Here is a 25,632-nt window from a genome sequence, read left to right as displayed (position 1 = left end):
TTCAAGTCAAGACTTGCAACCATGTGAACCAGGGAATAAATGGGCAGAGGATGATCAGGGCAGGAGATTTAGAAAGTAGATGATAAAGGAAAGACCTTACTTTGAAGGCCTTATAGGTCATCCAAGAACTTCAGTCAGATAAATGATACAACTGAATTTTGCAAGGGTCTCTCTGGTCATAAGGAAGCTGCTAGGCTCAGAAGAGACATTTAGCAGACTACTGAGGTAATATAACTGACAGAAAGAAAGAAGAAAAGACAGACAGACAAGAAAGAAAGAAAGAAAGAAAGAAAGAAAGAAAGAAAGAAAGAAAGAAAGAAAGAAAGAAAGAAAGAAAGGAAGGCAGGAAGGAAGGAAGGAAGAAAGAAAGAAGAGAGAGAAAGAAAGAAGAGAGAGAAAGAAAGAGAAAAGGCAAGGGGTGGGGTAGAAGATATTTGAGATGCTTTGAAAAGACAGAGGATGTCCTTAGAAATTAATTGGATATGAAAATTAAACAAAAGAGCAGTCAAGGAAGACTTCAGGTTCTACCTTGAAGGACTGGATAGATAAAGTGTAAGAGTCTGGGAATATAGAGTTTGGTATTCTTTAAAGGCCTTTCAGAGGAAAATGTCCAGCTGGTATTTGAATAGAGTCATGTGGCACTCAGAAGAGGTTATTAAGTCACGGAAAATATCCAAGAAATAACTTTGTGTATGGAAACACTTGATTTAAGATCATCTACCAAATCTATTTTATTATTATATTCTTAATGATGAGAACATTAAAGACAGAATATATGGCTGTTCCAGAAGACCAGCTTCCAACTTTATTAAAATAAATGACCCACTTCGATTAATAGAATACAAGCTTCTAAGGTTTCTTGTAACCCTAATGTTATGGTTCTGTTGTTCTAAACACTCCTGGGAATCTGGATTTGCCTTTTAATGACAGCACACCAGTAGCCTTAAAACCTCCATTGTGAGCACGTGTAATATAGTGTTAACAACAAAAACCCATTACCTCTAAAACCATAAAACTCCAAAAATGCAGTGACTATGCCATCAAAAAGAAAAACAAGTAGTAAAGACACTATCTACATTTACCTACTCTGATCCCAATTGGCAGCAAAGAGCAGAAGAATCTTCCTGCCATAGTGATCACGGTTTTCCAGCACTCCAGGGAAGCCATCAATCAGAGCTCTCTTAATGCCCGGATCATCTGCTTTGAAGTTTTTGAACATGTCCAGGTTTAGCTGGCGGTACTGGAAGTACTGAGCCAGGAGTCTAAAGGCATCTGCTTGGTGAAACTTCCTGGCTCGGAGAAATCTTAGGATGAAGGCATCATCTGTACGTAAAAATCCAATGTCAGGCCTGGTGATGATCATGTCCCTAACTTGCTGAATGTCTTGATGTAAAACATCTGGGTTTTCATTCAGTTCCAGGCGTGCTTTCTCTATAGTCTCTGGACTTAGTCCTGCCTGCAAATGGGTCATCTTGGCCAAATCTCCTTTCTGAGTGGTTAATTTCTGCTGTTTTGGAGGAAGAGAGACTGGTCCCATTCACGTGATGGTGTGCTGAAATTGTGGCCCATTCAACAACTTTCCTGCTAGCAGACTACCATCAAAACAGGGGTCTTCTTTCTGTTCCTGGAAAGCTTCTGGAATTCAGGCCCTAGATGGTGATGGCATCCAAATCAGAAGCAAAACTGTGGCCATTGCTTACTGAAAAACAAATGTACACAAGAGAAACAAAACAGAGAAGATAAAGAGGAAGTATAGATAGCAAAGCAATACCATAGATTGTGACTCTGCTTAGTAGGTATCCAAGGAACAAATTGTGAATGATCCTTTAAATGGAGTATTTGGCCTTATTACCGACAACCTGAATGTTTAATATGCAAATATCTGGACTATGGGACCTATTCTAGTTTCAGTGACTAGTTAACAGAATGGGTGTGTGGCAAGATTAACAATAATGTACTCTTTTATTAATTACCTAAGAAAAAGTAAAAGGAGAGAAAGAGCTTTCCCTGTAACAGCGTTCTTTATGGGGCTATTCACAGGCCTAGATATGGCAAGAAATTATGGCTGCTGTATAATTTATTGTTTCCCATTAGCCTTGTTTCTCAAGCAGAAGTGCCTTTCACAGACATATCTCCTCCCCCACATTTTTTAAGCAGCTATATGCATCTTAACAGTAAAAAGGGATGGTAAAACTTCACCCTAACCTAACCTCACAAGTGCCAAATTACTCAGAGTCTTCTAACAGTGGGGTGGGAGTGTAGACAGGCTCCAGGCTGGAAAGCTTGACCTGCAATAATAATATTCAATAAATAATGAAAAAGAGGGTTCACATGTAGATGTTTACCAAAGGCCTTGTTATATGCATTGACCATCCGTCTGCAAGGAGAGAGACTCTTGATTGACTATCTAATCTAAGATCTATATGGACTCAAAATCATTCCATTTCATATAACTGTTCTAGTGTCCTGGCGTAGTGCTTTATGAATGATAATAACAAAATATTTTAATCTTTGAAGATTGATCCCTTATTATTTTTCCACCTAAATGATATACAAAGAAACAACCAAATTATTTGCATCTTTCTCATTTAAATGCAAATCGTACAGTCTTATGGACATGTTTCGTCTATTTTGCAAGTTCCAAAAATCAAGATACACTATGTATAAACAAACTTGGAAGCATCTATTTTCCCCTTGCTTTCCTAGTTCAAAAATCTGCAGGAAGCCAGGTGCCTGTGGCTCATGCTTGTAATCCTAGTTACTCAGTAGGCTAAGATCTGAGGATTGTGTTTCAAAGCTGGCCGAGGCAGGAAAAGTCCATGAGACTCTTATCTGCAATAAGCCATCAGAAAACCAGAAGTGGAGCTGTGGTTCAAGTGGTAGAGCACTTGCCTTGAGCTGAAGAGCTGAGGGACAGTGCCCAGGCCCAAAGTTCAAACCCCATGACTGACAAAAAAAATCTGCAAGAAAGGACAGAATATTTCTCCTCATTTAATCATTATTAGTGATGCTTTATCATATACAATAATTTAAAATACAAAATGACTCCTCTGATTAGTTTCTGCTTTATGGTATGAGGGAAATGAAGGATACTTCAAGGAACTGATGCTCATTTCCAGTGAAATGGAAAGGGAAAGTTTTTAATAAAATATTTGAATTATCCAGGCACTGGTGGCTCACACATATAATCCTAACTACTCAAGAGGCTGAGATCTGAGGACTGTGGTTTGAAGCCAGCCTGTTCAGGAAAGTCTGTGAGAACTCTTAGCTCCAATTAGCAAAAAGCTGTAAGTGGAGCTGTGGCTCCAATGGTAGGTACTAGCCTTGAGCACAAAAACTCAGGAACAGTGTTCAGATCCTAAGTTCCAAAATGAAAAAGAAAATTGCTTCTAGTTCTATAATGTGTGAAACAAGACAAAGAGCAATCTTACTTTTCTTTGCTTTTGAGGACGCATAATACTAAAGGAAAATAGTCGTGTGAGGAATTCCCAGGATTGAAGGAAACATCATCATCTATCTAATTCGATACCCATTTGGAGTGTAAACATTCTTCTCCAGTAGCTTTACCACACTCTTTCAAAATACTGTGTTCATCTGATGTCTCCCTCCTTTGATTCATCCCATATTCCTTGTATTCTATCATTGTGAGCAGATAAAATTTCTCTGACAAACCAATGGCAATGCCATAATTTATTATCAGAATATATGCACTGAGGGGTGCTAGCAAGAATAATGCTGAAACAGCAAGCATAAACTGGGGCCATCCAGAGACATGTTCATCCTACTGTGGTTGCATCCAATAATAGATAAATTTCATTACCCAGTCAGGGTAATCTGTCAGTATTTGACACTGACTACTTCTTTCATTCTTTTCTCTGACTCCATACATCTTGATTTTTCTCCTTTTTGTCCCTTCCTGTTTTGCCTCTTCTCATTCTGCTCTGATCACTACAATGATGCTGCTTCCCCATGAACTGGCCATCTACATTCAAATAACTTCAGTCCACAGCTCCCTCCTGATTTCCAGGGTCCACATTCACTCACCCGCTGTTCACCTCCACTTAGATGTTCCACAGACACTACAAATCAATATGTTCAAAGTGAGCTAATTGTAGTTCCTCATCCAGAATTCACTCCTCCACCTCTCTTACTGAATGACATCATTTTCCATGCAATTACCACGCTAGAAACTCAAAAGCTAACTATTATTCCACCCTCTCCTTCACCACCCACTACCAGGCAATCACTTCCTTAACAGTTCTCAAAGCTGCCCAATTCTTTCCAGTCTCATGATATATTTGTTGAAACCGCATCACTACTCATCTGATTAATCCTGTGATTGGATTGCTACCAGGGACCCTGCTGCCAATTCATTTTTTGAATTCCAATTTACTCTCTGTATTACATTTGAAATAGGCATCTCTCTGTCTCTTCCTATTTCTCCTCTTTTTCTCTCTCCCCCTTCTATCTCTCTGTCTCTGTCTCTCTGTCTCTCTGTCTCTCTGTCTCCCTGTCTCTCTCTGTCTCTGTCTGTCTGTCTCTCTCTTTCTCTCTTTCTTCCCTTCCTTCCTCTTTCTTCCTCTCTTTTGGTCTTTTGTTTTGGTGCTATTGGGGTTTGGACTCAAGGCTTTATACTTGCAAAAGTAAGTAAGACATACCTTCAATCCTTCTTGCTTTCACTATTTTTGTGATAGGGTCTTGTGTCTATGCCCAGACTGGCCTAGACTATGGTCTTTCTACTTATTCTCCCTGCTTAGACACAATGGGAGATGCATACAAGCACATTCTGCGTTTCAATAGTTGAGAGTGGCTATCACATATTACTCCCTATTACAGACTCTTGAGTAGATAGAATTTACAGTTACAAGCCACTGGCTCCTGTGCATGTTTCTCAAGATTTGAAAATCTATCATTAGCTTCCAGTATAAACTATAAAACTCTGAAATATGGCTCACAAGACCCTTCATTTGGTCATGCAATCCCACTGACCCACTACTTGTCTCTTCTGTCCTTTGTGTCCCTTGGTGAAGTCTGCCTTGTCTACCTAAATGACCCCTGATTAACTCCCCTTTGCTCTTCAGGATTCAATCTGGAAGGCTTTCATCAGGAAACACTGAGCACCTGGTCTTCAGAGATCACTATATCACCACACCCCCCATTTCATCAAGTTTCATTGTCATTTTTCCTTGTCTCTCTTCTTTTTTGCCATAGCGGTGGAGAAGAACTAGCTGTCATCTATCTGTGTGTCCCTGTACATGTGGCATAAAGAAGGTCTGTTCCACAGATAGTGCAAGTTCATTGCATTTGTTGCCATACCCTCAGTGCTAGAGCAATGCATACCATGGAGCAGGTCCTCCATCATTATACATAGCAGAAGTGAGTAAAGTGAGTAGTCAAATATTGTTTGCATGAGTAGGTAATTATCCCTCATTTTGAGAACCTCTAGGACTATTTTTCCTTAAATAACATTATAGCTCACTTTTAATTCCCTCCCCCTAACTTCCCCCACTGGGGAATTTTATATATTACATATTGTATTTCAGATATTTGTCTCCTTGTAGCCTGCTGGGTAATGCTCACAGTTCCAAGCCATGGAGCATAATGCTAAGAACACAGGCATAGTAGAAGATTTAAAGCTGCTTGGAGCAAGTTACTTACCATACAGTTCAGGGAACTCAACAATGTTTCCAAGATAAATTACTATGGGTCCAAGGGGAGAGTTGAGGTTGCATTTTTCATGGCCTGCTTTCACACATAGCTATGCATCCAATCTATAATGTCGGAAATATATTTGCTCCAATCTACATCTTTATTCTGTGCTCGGCATACAGTAGAAGCTTCTTGGAAAAAAATACCCAAGTCATGGTTACTGAATTTTATGCTTAAGATGAGATAGGTATTTTTCCATTAAAGGCAAATCTTCCATACCAGAAGTCTGAATAGACTATTTAAATTACAACTTCAACTGATTATAGTATGGCACTAGAAAAGCTATATGAAGAATGTTTTCAGGATGTGCTATTTTTCAATTACCTATTCTCTTTTGTTCCCACCCAACTTTTCTGAATTAGAATGGATCATTGGAGTAGATACCATATGAAGAAATGAGAGTGGTTTTCTGTCTGATAGAACTATTAACTATCAATTAGTATTGATTATAGCTGTATGTACTATGTCCTAGACACTTGTATACTCTCTTGTTAGGTCATATTACAGTATTTAATTCTAAGAACAACTAAATGAAATGAATTTCACAGAGGCACAAAGAGCCTAAACGGTTTTGCCTAATGACAAAGCTACTAATAGGCAGAAACTGGATCATGACCAAGTCTTTCTTTGAGCTATGATCTAAACTCATTTGTTGTCCTGCCTCATCTAAATGCAAAGATCTGACCATTTGCTACTTAAGATCTGTGTGACTTCAGCAAGTCATCATCCTCTGAAAACCTTCGTATAATTTCTTTAAGCCTCTTCCAGATTTATTACTTCTGTTGTCCTAAATAGTCCACTATCTGAGCAGATTCTCTAGGTAGCCCAATGCTATCTGTTACAGATATCCAGTTACCATCTCATTCTACTTTTTATGTTCTTTTTCTTTTTTTCTGGTCCTGAACTCAGAGCCTGATCACCTCCCTGAGTTTTGCAGTCAAGACTACAACTCTACCACTTGAGCCACAGCTCCACTTCCAGCTTTTTGTGGTTAATTGGAGATAAGAATCTCCTGAATACTCCTGCTTGGGCTGGCTTTGAAATGATCTTCAGCTCTTAGCTTGCTGAGTAGCTAAGAGCTGTCACAACTGTAGTTGTGACCCATGGTGCCCAGCTCATTTAATTTTTCACTGGCAGATAACTGGAGTTGTATAAGATCTGCCTTTGCCAAACATCACTATTTTTTGTTTTCCTTTACATATTTTTCATTGGCAAAATAGACGTGATCAAAGATTGTATCATTATATCTGAAGAACTGATTCTTCCAAGTCCTACAAACTGTCAAACATGGCACCAGTAGTGAAATGTGCTGATAAGAAAGGCCACGTAAGAAACCATCTCTCCCTAGTGGAGTCCCAAATGGTTCTGTGTTTAAAAACATTCAATTAAAGAAACTCAAAAACATTCTCAGTGGAGGTAAAGATAGGGTCTAACTGCACTTCTAACCCATGCAATTGCTACTGAACTAGAATGTTAGGCTGTGACATTTTATTGAATGCAGGGGAGGGAAGAAATGAGTATCCATGTCAGAATATTAAAATCATGACATCCATACATTCTAGATTCTTACTTTATCTCAGAAATTCATGAAGGAAAAAACTGTATATATTCTTTCTCAGAATTCACTTCTAAGAAGTACCCCTACAAACAATAGTTCCATGATTCAAAAAGTCTGAGTTTAAAATTCCTTTCAGAAAGAATAGTAATCCAACAGAAGTATATTTTAGTTATTTTGTTATTTGTTAGTCTCATTTATTTTGTCATCATCTTCAGAAACACATGCTCAATATTAGGGGAAAAAATCAGAAAAGCAGCAGGAATGCCTTTTGTGTGTGCTGTACTGGGACTTGAACTCACATTCTTTTTTTTTTAATTGTGAAAATGCTGTACAGAGGGGTTACAATTACATGGGCAAGATAATGAGTACAGTTCTTATCAAGCATTGTAGCCTCCTCCTTTGTTTCCCCTTCCCATCCCTTCCCATTCTCCCTCTCTACCCCCCACCCAATCCTCCTCCCCTCCCACCCCTCACCTAATTCTCCTCCCCCCCCCACCAAAGTTGTAAAGTTCGTTTTCAACATAAATTCTTATTGGGCCTTTCCATTCAAGTCTGGCATTCTATCGCTTGACTTTCATTTGTATTCCTGGACTTTTGTTGGTTAATTGGGGGTAAGAATCACAGAGAGTTTTCTACTCTGGCTGGTTTTGAACCATGATTCTCAGATCTCAGCCTCCTGAGCAGCTAGGATTACAAGTGTGAACCACTAGCTCCTGGCAGGAATGACTTATCTAAAAACATGTATTTCAAGGGATTTTATATCAATCAATTTTTTCATTTCAAGGGATTTTACAACAATTATTTTTTTCTTTATTACAATTATTCTTCAACAGGTCTAGGAATGATAATTTCACTGGGAAATGTTAAGGTAAAATCATGTGAAATAAAATAGATAAAAGTGCTTGTGAAATGAAAATCTCCATTTAACAGTAACCATGATGTTCTTGTTAATATTATAATTGTGTTGTCTCTGGATAAAGATAAATACATTGAGGCATATAACAGCTAAGCAAATGGCTTAAAGCCAGATAATGAGCTAATTTAGAATTAGAAACCAAATATTTGTGGAGTATATGTTATGTTATATGATCTAATTCCCATACCAGTTATGTTATTGCTTGCTAAATGAGGACAGCTCTGAGACTCATAGAAAGCCTAAGTGGGAGAGCAAAGCTTTTCTTTTTATGCCTAGACACCCTGCCTTTCCAAGGAAGAGCCCTCTCTAACATCACACAGGGCCCTAACAGGAAAACATCCATATTTGAAGAGAAAGGGGAATATTGTTGTCACACAAGATAAAATCTATAATGCCTAAATATTATTTGAAGTATAGGGGCATCAATAACTTATAACCAATATATCATAGTCATATGGCTTCTCACTATTCTGGATAATATAAAGAATAATTTAAGAACACAGAAATCTAAATTAATATTATTATAAAATGAGAAATTATACAAATAAATCTCAGTAATAAAATGCTGCACATGAAAGTCTAATCAATTACTTCTTCCATCACCAAGTGTGACAGTTGTATTTTCAAATTTCAAGTGTATTTTGAACTAGCCCTTCTACTTCTAGCTTTTCACTTTTCTAACACAGGACTTCAAATTTTTTAATGCAGTTTGCACCAGGAATGTCAAAAGGAATTTTTACACAAAATGAAATAAAAATAGATGCTACTACATTGTGTAGATCAAAGTTGAAAATGATAATGAATAAAAATCTTTTTTTAAGTGCAATAATGATAGCATTCCTTCACAGCCAGTGGACCCTACACTCAAAGGTTGTTAATTATATGCATATTATATATAATTATTATATTATATAGAGTAATACATATTATACAATATATTATATATTATAATATTATATACAGTGCTGACCAGAAAGGTGGTGGCCAGAAAGGAGTATTTCCAATTGATGAATTTTCAAACGGAACCTTATGGCTAGTAGGACTTCTACTTGAATAGTGGCCCAGTGAGTAACAAAGTGGTTCTCTATAATATTGACTTTCTATCTTTTGATCAAAAGTTAGCCAACTTGTAGATATGAAGTATCTGGACCAAACGCACAGATTTAAGTCTGGAAGGATAAAGAGACCTTTAATTATCTAAAGTATAACGTGATGAGAATTTAGCCCCTGGCTCACAGTCAACATTCCATCACCTTTAGCTCAGTCTTAGCCCAGGGCTCACTCTTACCCCATAAATATTCATTGTGCAGACTCCCTTGACTCCCTTTAAAATAGCAACAAAGCTCACAGGTCATCTGCTTCCATTTGCTTCTGCTCTTAAGAAAGGTTAAAAGTAAATTGGAATGAGTTCCATCAGAGTAGAGACAGAACATCTTACCCAAAATAGATTTGAGATCAGATTTAAAATAGATTTGGTTTCAGACACAATGGATTTGTTTGGAAAAAGGTTGTGTTTTGAGTTCTAGAATCATCTGTAAGTCTTTTATTCTTTTCATTTGCTTTAGGAAAAATAATGTAAAGGGTTAAGGGGAAAACTAATTTGTAGGGAAAGCATGGAATTTTTCTGCTTTCTTACTGTGTTAGGTAGAAAAGTTTTAGCTTAGGGGCTGGGAAGGTGGCTCAGTGGTAGAGTGCTTGCCTTGCATGCATGAGGCCCTCAGTTCGATTCCTCAGCACCACATAAGCAAAAAAAGCTGGAAGTGGGGCTGAGGCTCAAGTGGTAGAGCTCTAGTCTCCAGCTGGAGAGCTGAGGGACAGCACCCAAGCCCAGAGTTCAGGCCCCACAACTGACAAAAGAAAAGAAAAGAAAAGTTTTAACTTGAAGTAGCATTTATCTTCTACATGAATATATGCTAAAGAAAGATAATTTATAGGGAAAATATGAAGACATAGAGAATTATACTATAATATTTTTCTTTTCTTTTTTGGGGGGGGGTCCCGTCGTGGGGCCTGAACTCTGGGCCTGAGTGCTGTCCCTCAGCTCTTCAGTTCAAGGCTAGCGTTCTACTACTTGAGCCACAGCACCACTTCCGGCTTTTTTTTCCTGCTTTTGTGGTGCTGAGGAGTCGAACCCAGGGCCTCATGCATGCAAGGCAAGTGCGCTACCTGTGAGCCACCTTCCCAGCCCTCTAGAATATTTTTCTATGCTATTAAATGATCTCCATAAAAAGCCATTGGCAGTTGACACTCCAGCATTTAAAACAGATCATTTGTGCTTTTTTAGGAATATCCATAGGAGATGATCAGGAAAAAAGAATACTTTCAAAAGAAAGAGGATTTTCTCTAGGAATAGATTATATAACTTAGGACTTCTCTTTAGGATGTGAATGGGAGACAACAGCTCCTATCTTATTACAGTGACCAGAAGCAAGGTACTTATGGGTGAAGTAGGAAAAACGAATCAATTTTATAACTTTCTCCTCACATAGACATAAGATTGTGAGCTGGGATTGCCTTTGAGGATGGATTGTTTTCTGCTTTGTTTTAGAGTGGTTACCAATATTTTCTAATCATATATAAAGGTGAAATATTAAACAAGAAGGAATTTTTCCTTGAAGAGCCATGAATTATATCAACAAGCCAGGCACAAGAAGACAAAGATCATGCTTTCTCTCCCATGGAAGCTAAAAATGCTTTCTATAAGAGTAGAGAGTAAGCATGGCAGGAGGAAGAGAGAACAGAACCCCAAATATTGTTAGACAGAAAAAGTAAGTTCTAGTCTTCTCAAGGTGGTTGTACATAATAAATAACAATTTATTATGTATCTCAAAATAACTAGAGAAGAGTTCAAAAGATCTCAACACAAAGAAGTACTAATTAGCCTAATTTGATCATTACATATTTTCTACCTGTATCAAATTATCACACAATTTCCCATAAATATGCAGAATCATATGTGCCACTTACGAACTCCATGGATCAGCAGCACTAGGGGATTGGAATGTAGAAATCTAGACCCAACCAGAGACATTGAATAAGTGACAGAATCTGAGGCAGGCATGTGCACATTGATGCTTGAGAAACACTGGTCTGGAGGATTAGAAGTGATCCAGAAGGTTTTCAAAGGTAGATAACTTACCCCTAAAGCTGAGCTCACACTGTCTATGGACTGCCAATAGAGCAATAAAAACAACTCCAGTCTGTACATTCCCTGAGGCTGTGGCACCTAACCTATGACATCACCTAAGTCATTACTCTCACACATGCTTGTATGCTCTATATAGCAACCAGGAAGGAAGGAAGGAAGGAAGGAAAGAAGAAAGGAAGGAAGGAATGAAGGAAGGAAGGAAGGAAGGAAGGAAGGAAGGAAGGGAGGGAGGGAGGGAGGAAGGAAGGAAGGAAGGGAAGGAAGGAAGTGAAGGAGGGAGGGAGAATGAAAGGGAGGGAGGGAGGGAAGATGAAAGAGGAAATAAAAGAAAAAGGGAAAGTGAGAAAAATGTATTTTGTTTATTTTCTTTCATTTTGACCATACTTCAAAAAGGCTTTTATTTACATAGCCTGTAATTTGAGTCATCCAACTGCTATTCCAGACCCACAACTTCCCTCCTACTGCTTTCAAAACTAAAAAAATGTAGAACGTTGAACAAGCTATGTGGCACACATAAAGGTATGGAATTTTACAAAGACATCTGAGCAATAATAGAACCTGAATTGAGGTGATTCTATTTTAGGGAGCAGAGGTAGAAACAAGATAGCAAGTACATTAACCAAGAACTGAATATTTGACTAAACGTACCCAGAAAACATAAGAGCAGACCATCTCAAACACACATGGGAACAATGTTGCTTGTTTTAAAAAAATAAAAGAAAGTAAGAAAGAAAAGGAAAGAAAAAAGGAAAGCTCACAGGTTATTAGCCTATCATCACACAGGGTGCTTTCTCTGATATCCACTGTCACAGAACAGATTCATAAAAAGAGAGCACACAAGGCATCCTGACCATGGAAGGTGTAAGAAAGGACTGTGTGAGGCAGCAGATGGGGAAAAATAATACTAAATTTATTATCAGAATAAATGACGTCTTTTTATGGGGCCAGGGGTATTTGGTCAGTTGATTGTTGCATCCATAATGAACCAAGGAAAACAATACAGACTTCATCTAAGCTAAGGAAGCATGGGTTGAAAATTAAGTACAATTTCCTCTAGAGAGTATAACACTTGGGGCCAACATTAAGGATTGCACACTTGTGGTAATTAATACTGTGGACCTTCTCCTCAAACAACTGTGCCCCTGGGAAACCTGGATAAGTTGCATAATGATCAAAACAATAGCTAATTCATAGTAGCATGTAAAAGCAGCGGAAGAAAGAACTTTTTTCCAGGACATTTATGGCATTTAGTCAAGCTCCGTATGTTGTATTCTCTCTCTAGTGTTACTTCTTGTGTCAAAGTCACTCTGAAACAGGAGCAGCAGAGAAGAGCTAAGTCAGTCAGAATCTTTTTATTGAGGATGACTATCACAAGAGAGTCTGTAAGGTAAGGAATAGCCTTTTCAGATTAAACAGGGTGTCTCTCTTGGGAAAGCCTGACAAGTAATCAGACATTCCCAGTTCTAAGAGTTTGAGATTTCACATTTTAGGAAATGAAGGGCCTTCCACCTTTGTACTATGATTCTAAAATACAACATCTTCTGTAAGCATGTCTCCAAAAGTGTATGGTGGCCCTGCTGAAAAATGTTTCTGTTCACCTTGAAATACCTTTCCAAATGCAAAAGCTCTATTATTGGATATATGAAAATATAGCCCTTGGTGGAAAAAAGAATGAGTGGAGCAGCCAAGATAGTGGAACTCTATAAAAATTAATAAGCTCAGCATAACATTTCCTCATTGCTTCTGAGACATGTCTGTAAATCTCCCTGAAGCAGCATTGTTTTGAAATTCCCCAGCTTCAAAAGATTGTATTGTACATGGGAAGACAGCAGCCGTGGTGGCACTGATATCTGGTCTGAGTTTCTAGTGAGAAGCAGCTAGAATTGGCAATATGTACACTTTCTTAAGTGGCTGGGCTGAATCATTCTTTATAGACAGATAAGGGAGTTTAAAGAAGCTCCTGGCTCAGAGACCTAAGTGGTCTTTTTTGTTATGCATATCTTACTAGTCTAAGGACTGACGATAAATAACCAAATTTTTTCTTTTCCAAAATACATTTCACTAAATATTTCTAGAGGCAAATGGAGTTGTGCTGAAGTTTATACAATTAGTAGCAGTAAGTAAACTTTTTAACATAATGTTATTAATCCTTATTCATAAGAAACAGTAGATGTGGAGTCTTCCACGAAACTTCTAGAAAATATCCATTTGTGAGTGTCTTTATTTTTAGCAATCCAACTAAAGATGAGGAAGGAGGAAACTTCGCTCTCCCTTTTTACAAGATGCGAAATAAATGGACAAAGGGAAATTCTTAAGTGAAGCTTTTTTGTACTCGGGTTTAAACTTTCTTGTCACATGCATGTGAATTGTCATTATTTCCATCAAAATTAAATTGACTTTAATTAAAATGCTGATGTTTTATTAAAATTTTTACTAAATAAAAACAATATTTGCTTAGTAAAATCAATTAAGCCAGCATACAAAAATGCATTTTTATTTATGATAGGCTTAAGCACTTATTTTCTTATATTTGTTGACTCTAATAAAACAAATGATCCTGGCTAAATCTAATAGGTGCTATGACTTATGTTTTGACCATAAGGTCTAAATTAATCAGATATTTGAAAGATGTTCCAACTTTCCTTCAGTTAAGATAGAAAATGATAACACTGTGAAAGTAGAACGTGGCAAACCAGTTACATAAAATGCCTTTTCAAATTTTGCACTCTATTGCCCTTTACTATTATAGGAAAACGGTGTTATCCCTGATTACAGAGAAAGCATACCAAAATCTCGCCTTCCAAATCCAAGCCAATCCTTGACTAGTGATAAACAAAGCCAGGCCATCTGCTCAGAATATCATTACTACTTTGGCCATTTCAGAAAGGGATATATCTGTTCTGCTTCCAAGAGAGGCTTAAGATGGGAAATTTAAAATTAAGTAGTCAGGAAGAGATATTTGAACACATAAAATCTCCCAATGACAGCTTCATTTTTTTGGTTATTAGTGCCATAGTTTTAATTTTTATTCTGGTCCCATCGACTTAACCTTTAGGGTCCCTGTTTTACAAACCTTTCTTTCAGGAAAAAAACTTAATTCCAGAGTTTCAGCGGTAAAAGCTTAGAAAGGAAAGCAGACCTGTAGGAGAATATGAGTCATCAATCACCCCCACCCTGCTTCCCGGTGATTCTCCATTGGAAAACCAGAAACAGAGGTTGAGCTCACATTTCCGTCTTTTTGGAATCCTGCGACAGCTCAAGCCATGTTAATTTCCTGAACTAAACAGTCCCTAATCTGCTGAAAGACAGCTGGCTAACTGCTGGTGTCTGGCAGGTCCCCATCTGTCTCCGTGGCTGGGGTCTCTCCCTCCTGCCTTTACTTTCCCTTTCCTTCAAGCAGGATTCTCTTTGTTTTCAGGGGTGTCGGTCACCCAACTTTCCTTCCTAAGCCCATAAACTTGAGCTCCCTCCTTCTATCCTGCAGACCTTTGTCTAAGTGACAAGACACAGTTGTGTTGACTGTAGTTACGGCGCTGATGATGGTGGAGATGATGACGGCGATGGTGGATGGGGGTGCCGATGTTAGGATAAGGGAACGCAGACTGAGGGGGCGCCCGGGAGGAGCATGGACCGCGGAGGCGGTGGAGAGTGGGGTGCGGGAAGGGATGGAGTGCAGAGGGATTGCAGATGGGAGCTGTCCACGCATCCGAGTGCTGAAACGCCGCAGCCATGGCATCACAAGAGCTAGAGGGGGAGAGGTGGGGAGGCGCTGCAAATACAGAAGGGAGAAAAAAGGCAACAAATACCTTCACACAGCCGCCCAGGCTTGCTTTGGGATTGTGTTTCTGCAGGTGTCCTCGTGGCTGAACTGGGTGGGTGAGAGTCCCCTATTCTGGCAGGTTCGAGCTCAGATTTCTCTAGAAAGCTGTGAATGAGAGCTTGGGCTGCACGGGGCTGTGATTTTGGTAGGAGGCGTGTGTCTGAGACTCTGTCCTTCTAGACCCAGCCTGGCTTTCCCCTGGGTCCTAAATTCCTCCTCACAGTTCCCCTCTCTCTCAATAATACCAAGAATTTCTGTACAATTGTAACCTCTGGAACAAACGTTAAAAAGTACCAAATGTTAAAAAGAGAATCTTTTATACAGACGAACACAAGCTTTGTATGTATGTGTATTTAAGTGCAAATCTGACAGGTGGGAACATATGGCAGATCTATGGAAAAATTATGCATTATTTTACTGACAAATGGTATTGAGAAAGTGAACTACTTGAAAAGCAAGCATTAAAACCCCTTCTTACCAACACAAATTAAATAGATGAACTAGCTCAATAAAAAGTAATAAATTTATTTAATAATGAAAAGAATATATAGTATTATATTGATCTCTGGCTGTGAAAAAGTTAAAGACAAAAAATAGAAAAAAATTACAAGTGTCAATAGATTTGAGTGCATAAGAATTCTTCTGAATGTCAATGAAAGAAAAACATAAATATAAATTATATCTTGGAAAAAGTTCAACAGATGAATTTCACACAAAAGTATCTTATGAATCTAAAGAAAAACTCTATAGTCTCATGGCAAATGTCAGTGAACTTACAAGAGAAAAATTGGAAGGTCCAGTAAACACATTTCAAAAGTCCATCTCAGAAATATGTAGTTTAATAGAATAAAATAAATAGGAACAAAAAGAAATTAAAATAGCACTGAGGTTCAGTTTTGACTTAAATCCACATAATGTTTCATATATTGTTGAGAAAATAATGTGGATGTGCAACATTTCATTACATCTATTTTACAACCTACATAAAGTTTAATAAATATGCATGACATTTAGATCCAAGGGATCCACTTATACTGGGAGCATATTCACACATACATATTAATTCTATTTATGATCAGAGAATTTGTCTAAAGTAATAACAGCATTAATTTTATATATGATATAATACTTGTGCTATTAAAACATATTTGAGACTATTTAGTGACAAAGAGAAATGCTTGTAAGTTAAAAAGGGGAGCAAAGAAAGATAGCAAATACAGAATCCAGTACTGTGCTCTCCCATTCCCTGCCTAGCAAGTTAATAGGAACATAGCATAGTATAATGAGATTATAGATAATTTTTTGCCAATAACATTTTTATTTGAAGTTTCCACACTTACTTTTTTTTGAAAGAAAACATATATTTTGAGGGGATCTTCTTATCATATATTTTACAGAGACTTTAAAGTTCTCAAATTTCTCCAACTCTAACACAGTATTGTATATCTACTTATTTGTTTACTATTTCTTCAATAGAATCACAGCTCCATTTGCTATCCAATGTCTGTTTTGTTTATTGCTGATCCAAGTACTTACAAGTGTACATCCAGCATAATAGTAATTCAATATTTACCAACTAAAATAATAAATGAATCAATAAGTGCCACAATCCATTTTATGAAGCTATGAAAATTTCATACAGACATTTACCTTAAAAGACATAAAACACCAAAATGACCTGTGGTTGATGCTGAATTTTGGTTACAATTTCAATTTAAAGAGATATTTTCAGGGGTACAGTTAATTAGGAACATAATTTGGAAACTAAATTTGAGAAAAGAAAAATATTTTCTCCTATTGATTTGCTAATACTCTTTATTACTACAAGTTTATTACATAGAATAATTGGATTTTGTTATGACACTTTCATATATGCAGATGGCCTACTCTGATCATATTTATTCTCCTCATCTTCTTTTCTTTCTCTAGTAGTTTGCTTTCTACTCTCCTTTGTCATTTTTTAATCCATATTAAAAGTACATATCATACTTGTCTTTTTCAGTCTAGTGTATTAACATGACAATATTTATCCCCCATCCCATTTTCTTGCAAATAACATGGTTTTATTCTTGTTGATAACTGAATAATATCCCAGTGTGTGTGTGTGTGTGTGTGTGTGTGTGTGTGTGTGTGTGTCTAGTGTGAGAAAGAGAAAAATAGAGAGAGGTTTTCTTTATCTGTTCATCAACTGATAACTATTTGGACTGATTCCATAATTTGGTTATTGAGAATGATACTGCTAAAAACATGGATGTACATGTACATTATTTATGAGTTACATTATTTTGATATATTCACCAATGCCACCTAATCATATGGTAGTTCTATTTTTTCAAACTGACTTTCCATAGTAGCACAACTTACATTTTCCAAAGTAATGTAAAAGTGTTCATTTTTCTTTTCATCCCTGCTTGTGCTATACTTTTTTTGTATTTTGATAATAGCCCTTGTAACTTTAAGTCTATTTGTTCTTGATCTTGGCCCTTTTAAAAGTTTTGCAGGGGGCTGGGGAGGTGGCTCAGTGGTAGAGTGTTTGCCTTGTATGAATGAGGCCCTGGATTCAATTCCTCAGCACCACATAAGCAGAAAAAGCCAGAAGTGTAGCATGGTGGCTCTAGTGGTAGAGTGCTAGCCTTGAGCTGAAGAGCTGAGGGACAGCACCCAGGCCCAGAGTTCAAGCCCCATGACTGACAAAAATAAAAAAGTTTTCCAGGAAAAAATTTTGGTAAAATAGGTTTGTAATTCCACCTTTCAGGAGGGTGAAACAGCCTGGACAACATAGCAAGGCTATCCAAAACAAAACAGTGTCAAACAAAGGTATTTTTTATGCTTTCATTTCTTTCTTCTGAAATAAGGCTTTTGTAAGAGAACTTCTTTATTCTTCTTTCACCCTGACATTGTGCTGATGTTTTTGCACACTCTGTTCATACTCTTGACCTTGCACTTGATACATCCCTGTTGTTTCTCTGTCTCATTCAGAGACCCTATTAATGTTGAATATGCTGTGATCCCTATGTGGACATGAGGAAGGTGATTTCTGCATTAGCCTGGGGACAGGTTAAGGTTCTTTTCACATGGGGATAGACAGGTGTCCAAGTAGAATAGGTTAATATCCAGAGAAATCCTAATATTTATGAAAAAGGCATGAAGATGATATTTCAAAGGCAACAGATTTCTGAACACCTTCCTAGCATGGATGCTTAAGGGCTAGAAAAATATATAAGGAATAAAGTTAAATTGCAAAAGTATTGTAGTTGTTTTCCCTGTAATTCTGTGATACACATCCCCATATAATGCAAGAGATTATCACTAATATTTCTATTATTTAATGTAAAGGCCAATTTGAAGTTTTAGAGATTAGGTTTATCTTAGGTAATGCTGAGTGAACCAATTAACTCTGCAGTCTCAGTGGAATCCTATAACAATGGTTTCTTTCTTCATCACACTGGAGGTAGAGGGGAGTGCGGGGGGTGATGAGAAAAGGTGGTCTCTTCTGCACTTGGTCACTTAGAGACCATGTAAGCAATTATCAAAGCAAGGAAGGATAATCTGTTAAAATGCAGAACTTGTACCTTCTCTTGTAGCCCACAGCTACAGCATATCCTGTATACTCCTTGCCTGCATAGAGGGAGTCTGGGAAGTTAATGTTTCCACAACAATCTATTCTAATAGTTTCCAAAAATACCTTAGCTTATTTCTTACCACACGGGCACACTCAACCCAGCTCTGAAAATTGCTGCTGTTCTTACCTCTTTCTCTAACACTCCCAATACATAACAGTAAAGGGATAGGAGGTCTTCATCAAGCACTCCTCCTCAGGAAGGAAAAGAGAGAAGATACTTAGCTGTCACTGAGCCCACAGTTGTAAGATCACATTGGTATGACTTGCTGTGCTGATTATGGAATTTCTTTATCTTGTTTTACTCTGCTTTCTGGGAAAAACTTCCTATCCAATTCCTTTGCTCTCCAGGGCCCCTGTCATCGCAGTCTGGGGGGTTTTTTGGGTTTTTTTAAATGATAGTCCTTGACCACATACAGAATGCCAATTATAAAATATGACCTCAATTTGCTTTCAGTTTCCAATCTTAATTGAAATTTGTTTACTTAGATCATAGTGAACACACAGTTCTTTGAATGACAGGCTCAAGAAATTGCACAGTTGAACACGTGTAGTTTCTAACATTTATTTGCTCAAAAGACTAGTGGGTCAGGAAGCTAAAAGGTAGGAAAGTAGTTTACAAACTGAATCCATAAATTGATCAGTTTTTGTTTGGACCAAGACCATATGTCTTCTGATCATTGACATTTCAATGTGAGTTGTGAGCTGAAGTTATAGGTAGCTCCATAAGAAGCATGATGCTCTAGAAGGTCAGTGCTTCTACCAGTTACAGTATGGATAAGCATAGTATATCTTACATTCTTATTGGTTCAAAGTTAGAATATTCAGACTTCCATCTGTAACCTGAATGCTCCTAGATTGTCACATTCTAATCTGTTCCAGGCAAGAAGTTCATGTGCTTATCCATTACTTCTTATACCAAAATCTAGTTTCCTTTGGGATAATATTAAAAAGTTTAAGATAAAATTAATTAAGGCAAGTGTCAAATAGGATGGTGCATTATTTGCCTATTTTGAAGTATATAAAAACATACATACTTTGATATCCTTAGGAGAAGCAGTGGTCTTAGCCTACTCACTTCTTGTGGGAGATGGGAGCTCCAAGATTTATATTAATTCCCTAAGGCTCCATGGCCACTTTTACTCCAAGCTCATTGTTTCCTTGGAAATACATCTTGTTGGAGGACTTAGAGGGTTATTTTGAGTCTGACTCAAGCAGTTTTCATATTCCAATAACCACATGAGAAATCTTCAAAGAAATATTTCAAATGTGGCAGATTTATTTGCTTTTTCAACTCATACCTCTCTCTGTTTTCAATATGTCTCTTCAATCTCTCTGGTACATGTTTATGGGATTCATAATGGCATAATCACTTATGTGTATAAGGTACTTTGATCATATGCACCTCTCATTCTTTTCTTTTTTTTTACTTTAAAAAGTTGTCCCTTTTTTATTTTGTTTTATTTTATTGTGTGTGTGTGTGTGTGTGTGTGTGAAAATACCTTACAGAGGAATTACAATTATATGGGCAAGATAAGGAGTACATTTCTTATCAAGCATTGTTGCCTCCTCCTTTGTTTCCCCTTCCCATCCCTTCCCATCTTCCCCCTCGCCCCCCATCTCACCCTCTCCGCCCCCCCCACCTCAAAGTTGTAAAGTTTGTTTTTCAACATAACGACTTGTACATCTCATTGTTGCAATAGGTCTACCTGTATCCCTATTTAAACGATTTGTTTTTTCCCTTCCCTTCCACAAATTATACCAACTTCAAATACAGTGAAAGCAGAGGTTATATCATGGGGGAGGGACATACAAAGCAACAAAGAAATCATCTTATAAATGTGTTAGAAACAGTCACATAAAAGAAAAAAACATTTGAATACTTATCTTGGGGTTCATTTCACCTAACATCAACTTATCTTACCTTATCTGTTTGTCTCAGACATATACTAGTTATTGCAAATAAGGGAAACCATGGGACCTATGTTTCTTTGGGCCTTGCTTACTTCACTTAATATAATTTTTTCCAAGTCTTTTCATTTCCTAACAAATAGGGCAATGTCATTCTTTCTGATGGAGGCATAGAATTCCATTGTGTATATATACCACATTTTCTTGATCCATTCATCTACTGGGTGGCATCTCGGTTGATTCTATATCTTAGCTATGCTCATATCTAAAATATACTTGGAATTCAAAAAATTAAATCCCCCAACAACAAATCCTCAAAGAAACAACTGCCCAATAAATAAATGGGCTAAAGACTTAAAGAGAAACTTCTCTGAAGAGGAAAGAAGGATGGCCAATAGACACATGAAGAAATGCTCAACCTCCCTAACCATAAAAGAAATGCAAATCAAAACAACATTGAGATACCACCTCACTCCAGGTAGAATGGCTATAATCAAGAACTCTAATAACAACACATGCTCAAGGGGATGTGGCCAGAAGGGAACCTTACTGCATTGTTGGTGGGAGTGTAAACTTATTCAATCACTTTGGAAAGTAGTATGGAGGTTCCTCAAAAGACTCCACATAGAGCTCTCCTATGACCCAGAAATCCCACTTTTGGGCATTTACCCAAATGATCACAAACAAGACCGTACTAAAGCTACCAGCACAACTATGTTTATTGCAGCATTATTTACCATAGCACCTCTCATTCTTGTCTCTTGTTTTCCTTCCCCATTCTAGCTTGCCTTCATCAACTTTCCAAATAGTTCCCTTTCAAGTTGCATGTCTTTAAAAAAAATCTAAATTTATTACATGAGAGAAAGCATCCAATATTTGTCTTATTTTGTGTAACACCACAGTACTATCCACTTTCCTGGAAATTACTTCACTACATATGTATACCATGTTTGCCATACCCCTTCATCCTAGGTAGATTCCATCACCTAGCTGTAAACATAGCTGTGCATTTACCTGCATTGTGTCCTGATATTTTTTTTCTTTTCTTCACATCTTTACCAGCATATGTTGATGCTTGTTCCCCTCCCTGATGATGGTCATTTTGACTGGGATAAAATCTGGATTTTCCTGATGGCTGCAGCTCTCTCAAATTATGTGAGCTTTTCTGTGAATTAAGAATAAGGCTACCATAGCTAAGATATGGAACCAACCCAGGTGTCCCTCAGTAGATGAATGGATCAAGAAAATGTGGTATATATACACAATGAATTCTATGCCTCCATCAGAAAGAGTGACATTGCCCCATTTGTTAGGAAATGGAAAGACTTGGAAAAATTATATTAAGTGAAGTAAGCAAGGCCCAAAGAAACATAGGTCCCATGGTTTCCCTTATTTGCAATAACTAGTATATGTCTGAGACAAAGAGAAAAGGTAAGATAAGTTGATGTCAGGAGAAATGAACCCTAAGATAAGGACTCAAATGGTTTTTCTTTCATGTGATTGTTTCTAACATATTTATAAGATGATTTCTTTGTTGCTTTGTATGTCCCTCCCCCATAGTATAAGCCCTGTTTTCACTGTATTTGATGTTGGTATAGTTTGTGGAGGGGAAGGAAAAAACAAACCATTTTAATAGGGATACAGGTGGACCCATTGCAACAATGAGATGTACAAGACATTATGTTGAAAAATAAACTTTACAACTTTGGCTGGGGGGGGGCGTGAAGGGAGGGCAGGGATGGGAAGGGGAAACAAAGGAGGAGGCAACAATGCTGGATAAGAAATGTACTTGCTCATGTAATTATAACCCCTCTGTATGGTATTTTCACAATAAAAAAACTTATTAATTAAAAAAAAGAATAAGGCTAGATTTTCATCTGATATTTTCCTTGAGGTAATATAATTCATGGAGAGGTTTTAAGTTGATTTGAGCATCATATCCATAATATAATTCTTTCCAAAAATTGTTTTAATAGTTTTGCTCAAATATTTGTTTAATTTAATCTGTTTTTGAAAAAAATTAATTGGTATTTCCAACATGACAAGATCTTGGATTTCTAGATGGCTCTATTGCTCTTTATTTCCTCTTACAAACTCAGCCTTTTCCTATCTTGCCAAATACATCAAATAATAACTAAGACATACAAAATCATTCATTGTTTTATACCTACTTCTCCCTGCAAATGTAAACTCTTTAAGTGTACAACCTAACTCTTAAGTTATCACAGTGACAGTTCTTGTCTAATGTTTTACCATTGTATCACATGAGTTTTTATCCTTTTTAGTTCACTATTAGCTTCCTAACCATTTATTGCCAACCTCCAAGTCAACACAGTAAGATTTGTTTTTAAATACACCACTTTGTTTCCAGGCACTTATAGCTGTTTTGTTAATAAATAGCGCACAAAATATCGGAGGCCTAAAACAACTAGATTTTATTTCTCATGCTGAGGTTCAATGTGAAACTGCAGAGAGACAGAGCATGGGGAGATAGAAGGTCTCTGCTTTGCCAAGTCAGACTCAGGAAAAAAGTTCCAGTGTTCTGCGAACCACCATGGCTATAGGAATGGATACTTGAGAAATCACACTTACTCCTACAAGTATCATGTACCATTCTGATCCTAGCTCATTGATCTAAGTAATTTGTTTCTACTGAACTGAATGAAAGTAGGAAAGGTGGGAGTATTTGATAACTAGTAGAATTTCAAAACTAAAACCTTAGACTTATTTTCTGAGAGACTGAAAGCTTGAGCCACTAAATGCAAAGATCTAATAGTAGGTCATTATATAGTTGTATTCACCCCAGAGGATCGTTGTACATCATTAGACATCAGAGAGTTGGCAATTCTTGACAGAAAGGAAGAGTGAAGTAATTCTACATATTGTAACTACTTTTGAAAAATATATCAGTTACATAACTTGAAAACAGGAGATTTCAACAATTGATAATAGAATGGCCAAGAAAAGAACAAAAGTATTGGATATAGAGAGTCTTAGCTCAAATCTCTTCTAGTTGTGAAATCTTAGATGTATTGCTATGATAAACATCTGTTTTCTGCCTAGCCAGTACACCTTTGATTGAATTCCCCTTTCTCTGTTATCCTACATTCCTGTTCTAAATCCTATAATGGGAGGAACTTGATACTTGATCAGTTATTGCTACTGAAAAGCACAGCAGGCAAAGGAAGCAGGAGGAAGGGAAGTTAGGAAGATTTAGAAGCCTATGAGGAGTTTTCTGGGATCCACTTCTTATCCCAAAGTTTTGGTTCTTACAGTTCTTTCATTACATAGGCTACATAAATTAGCCATTAGGCTAATTTGGTTTGCTGTTGTTGTTTGCATATTTGCTTTTACTTCTTTAAAAGAATTAATAAAAAGAATCTTTCCTGACAAATTGTGTTTTCTGCCACATCTGCCATTTTCCCATCAGGCTAATTTGAATGTAGTTTCTATTATTAATATTCTTTGATGAATTTTCTGTTATACAGGATATCTTACTACCCACAGTACAATTTTCTTTTAAGATCTGCTTCTGTGGTCCAAGTTTATTCCCAAGAAAATCGATCCTTATGATTAATACTTTTCTTTTGGAAACAGAAATGAGAAGCAGTGAGTTGTGATGGGCACCACCCATGCTAGGATTTGCCTAGAAGCCTTTGTGCCATTTTCTGAGATAATAGGGGGAATCCTCATCTTTTCACATGAGCCTCTCATTCTCTACTGCAAAATGATCAGTTGAGTTATTAAATCTTTGCACTTTAATTCTCACTATACTTTACTAACATTTGTGTTTTTGAAAGGAGTTACACATTATCAAATGAGATCTTTTATATGAATATGTAATACTCAATAATAGTACAGCTAGCACTTATGAATCTTTAACTATATGTTAGTAATACAGTAGACAATTTACAAGCAATATTTCAGTGAATCCTCATAACAAAATTTCTTTATTTTATTTATTTTTTACATAATTATTATATATTTCTCAAGACAGACACATTAGAAAATCTGTTATTATTCAGATAAAAGTCAATACAGGTATGACATAGAAATTCCACTCAGAGAGCTGACATGAAAAGATTTTTTTTTCTTTAAGACATCATATCCAATTCATCTATGTTCTTTTTTAATAAGTTTTTTATTGTGAAAATACCATACAGAGGAGTTACAGTTACATGAGCAAGGTAATGAGTAAATTTTTTATCAAGCATTGTTGCCTCCTCCTTTGTTTTTCCACTCCATCCCTTCTCTCCCACCTCCACAACTACATCCTGCCCCGGCCTAAATTGTAAAGTTCGAGTCTTGTACATCTTATTGTTACAATGGGTCAACCTGAATCCCTATTTAAACATTTTGTTTTTTCCTTCCCCTCCCCAAATTAGACCAAAATCAAATACAGTGAAAACAGGGGTTATAACATGGGGGAAGAACATACAAAACAACAACAAAAAAAACCACATGGTACCTTATAAATACATTAGAAACAATAGTAAGAAAGAAAAAAAACCACTCGTGTCCCTATCTTGGGGTTCATTTTGCTTAACTTCATCTTATCTGGTCATATGTATATAGCTTTTGACCTTTTCTACTTGTCCCAGACATATACTAGTTATTGCAGATAAGGGAAACCATGGGACCTATGTTTCTTTGGGCCCGGCTTACTTCACTTAACATAATTTTTTCCAAGTCTTTTCATTTCCTAACAAATGGGGCAATATCATTCTCTCTGATGGAGGCATAGAATTCCATTGTGTATATATACCACATTTTCTTGATCCATTCATCTACTGAGGGACACCTGGGTTGGTTCCATACCTTAGTTATGCTAAATGCTGCAATAAACATATTTGTGCCGGTAGCTTTAGTATGGTCTTGTTTGTGATCATTTGGGTAAATGCCCAAAAGTGGGATTGCTGGGTCATAGGGGAGCTCTATGTGGAGTCTTTTG

The 25,632-nt window shown here is 37.1% G+C and overlaps 1 protein-coding gene across 1 annotated transcript in view; it reads right to left on the bottom strand.

The window, feature by feature from the left end:
- Window positions 1–15,309, bottom strand: part of Clvs1 (clavesin 1) — a 173,414-nt gene extending 158,105 nt beyond the window's left edge. Inside the window, exons 1-2 of the mRNA XM_013009295.1 lie at window positions 15,138–15,309; window positions 1,083–1,699 (exon numbers count right to left, since the gene is read on the bottom strand). Of these exons, the coding sequence (XP_012864749.1) occupies window positions 1,083–1,537 (455 nt within the window). The 5' untranslated portion in view covers window positions 1,538–1,699; window positions 15,138–15,309. The remainder of the gene's footprint in view (window positions 1–1,082; window positions 1,700–15,137) is intronic.
- Window positions 15,310–25,632: the final 10,323 nt, after the last annotated feature.

This window comes from Dipodomys ordii, unplaced genomic scaffold, assembly GCF_000151885.1.
Source record: "Dipodomys ordii isolate 6190 unplaced genomic scaffold, Dord_2.0 Scaffold9, whole genome shotgun sequence".
Classification (NCBI taxonomy): domain Eukaryota; kingdom Metazoa; phylum Chordata; class Mammalia; order Rodentia; family Heteromyidae; genus Dipodomys; species Dipodomys ordii.
Note: the sequence above shows the minus strand (reverse complement) of the source record. Positions and strands in the feature narration are given on the sequence as shown.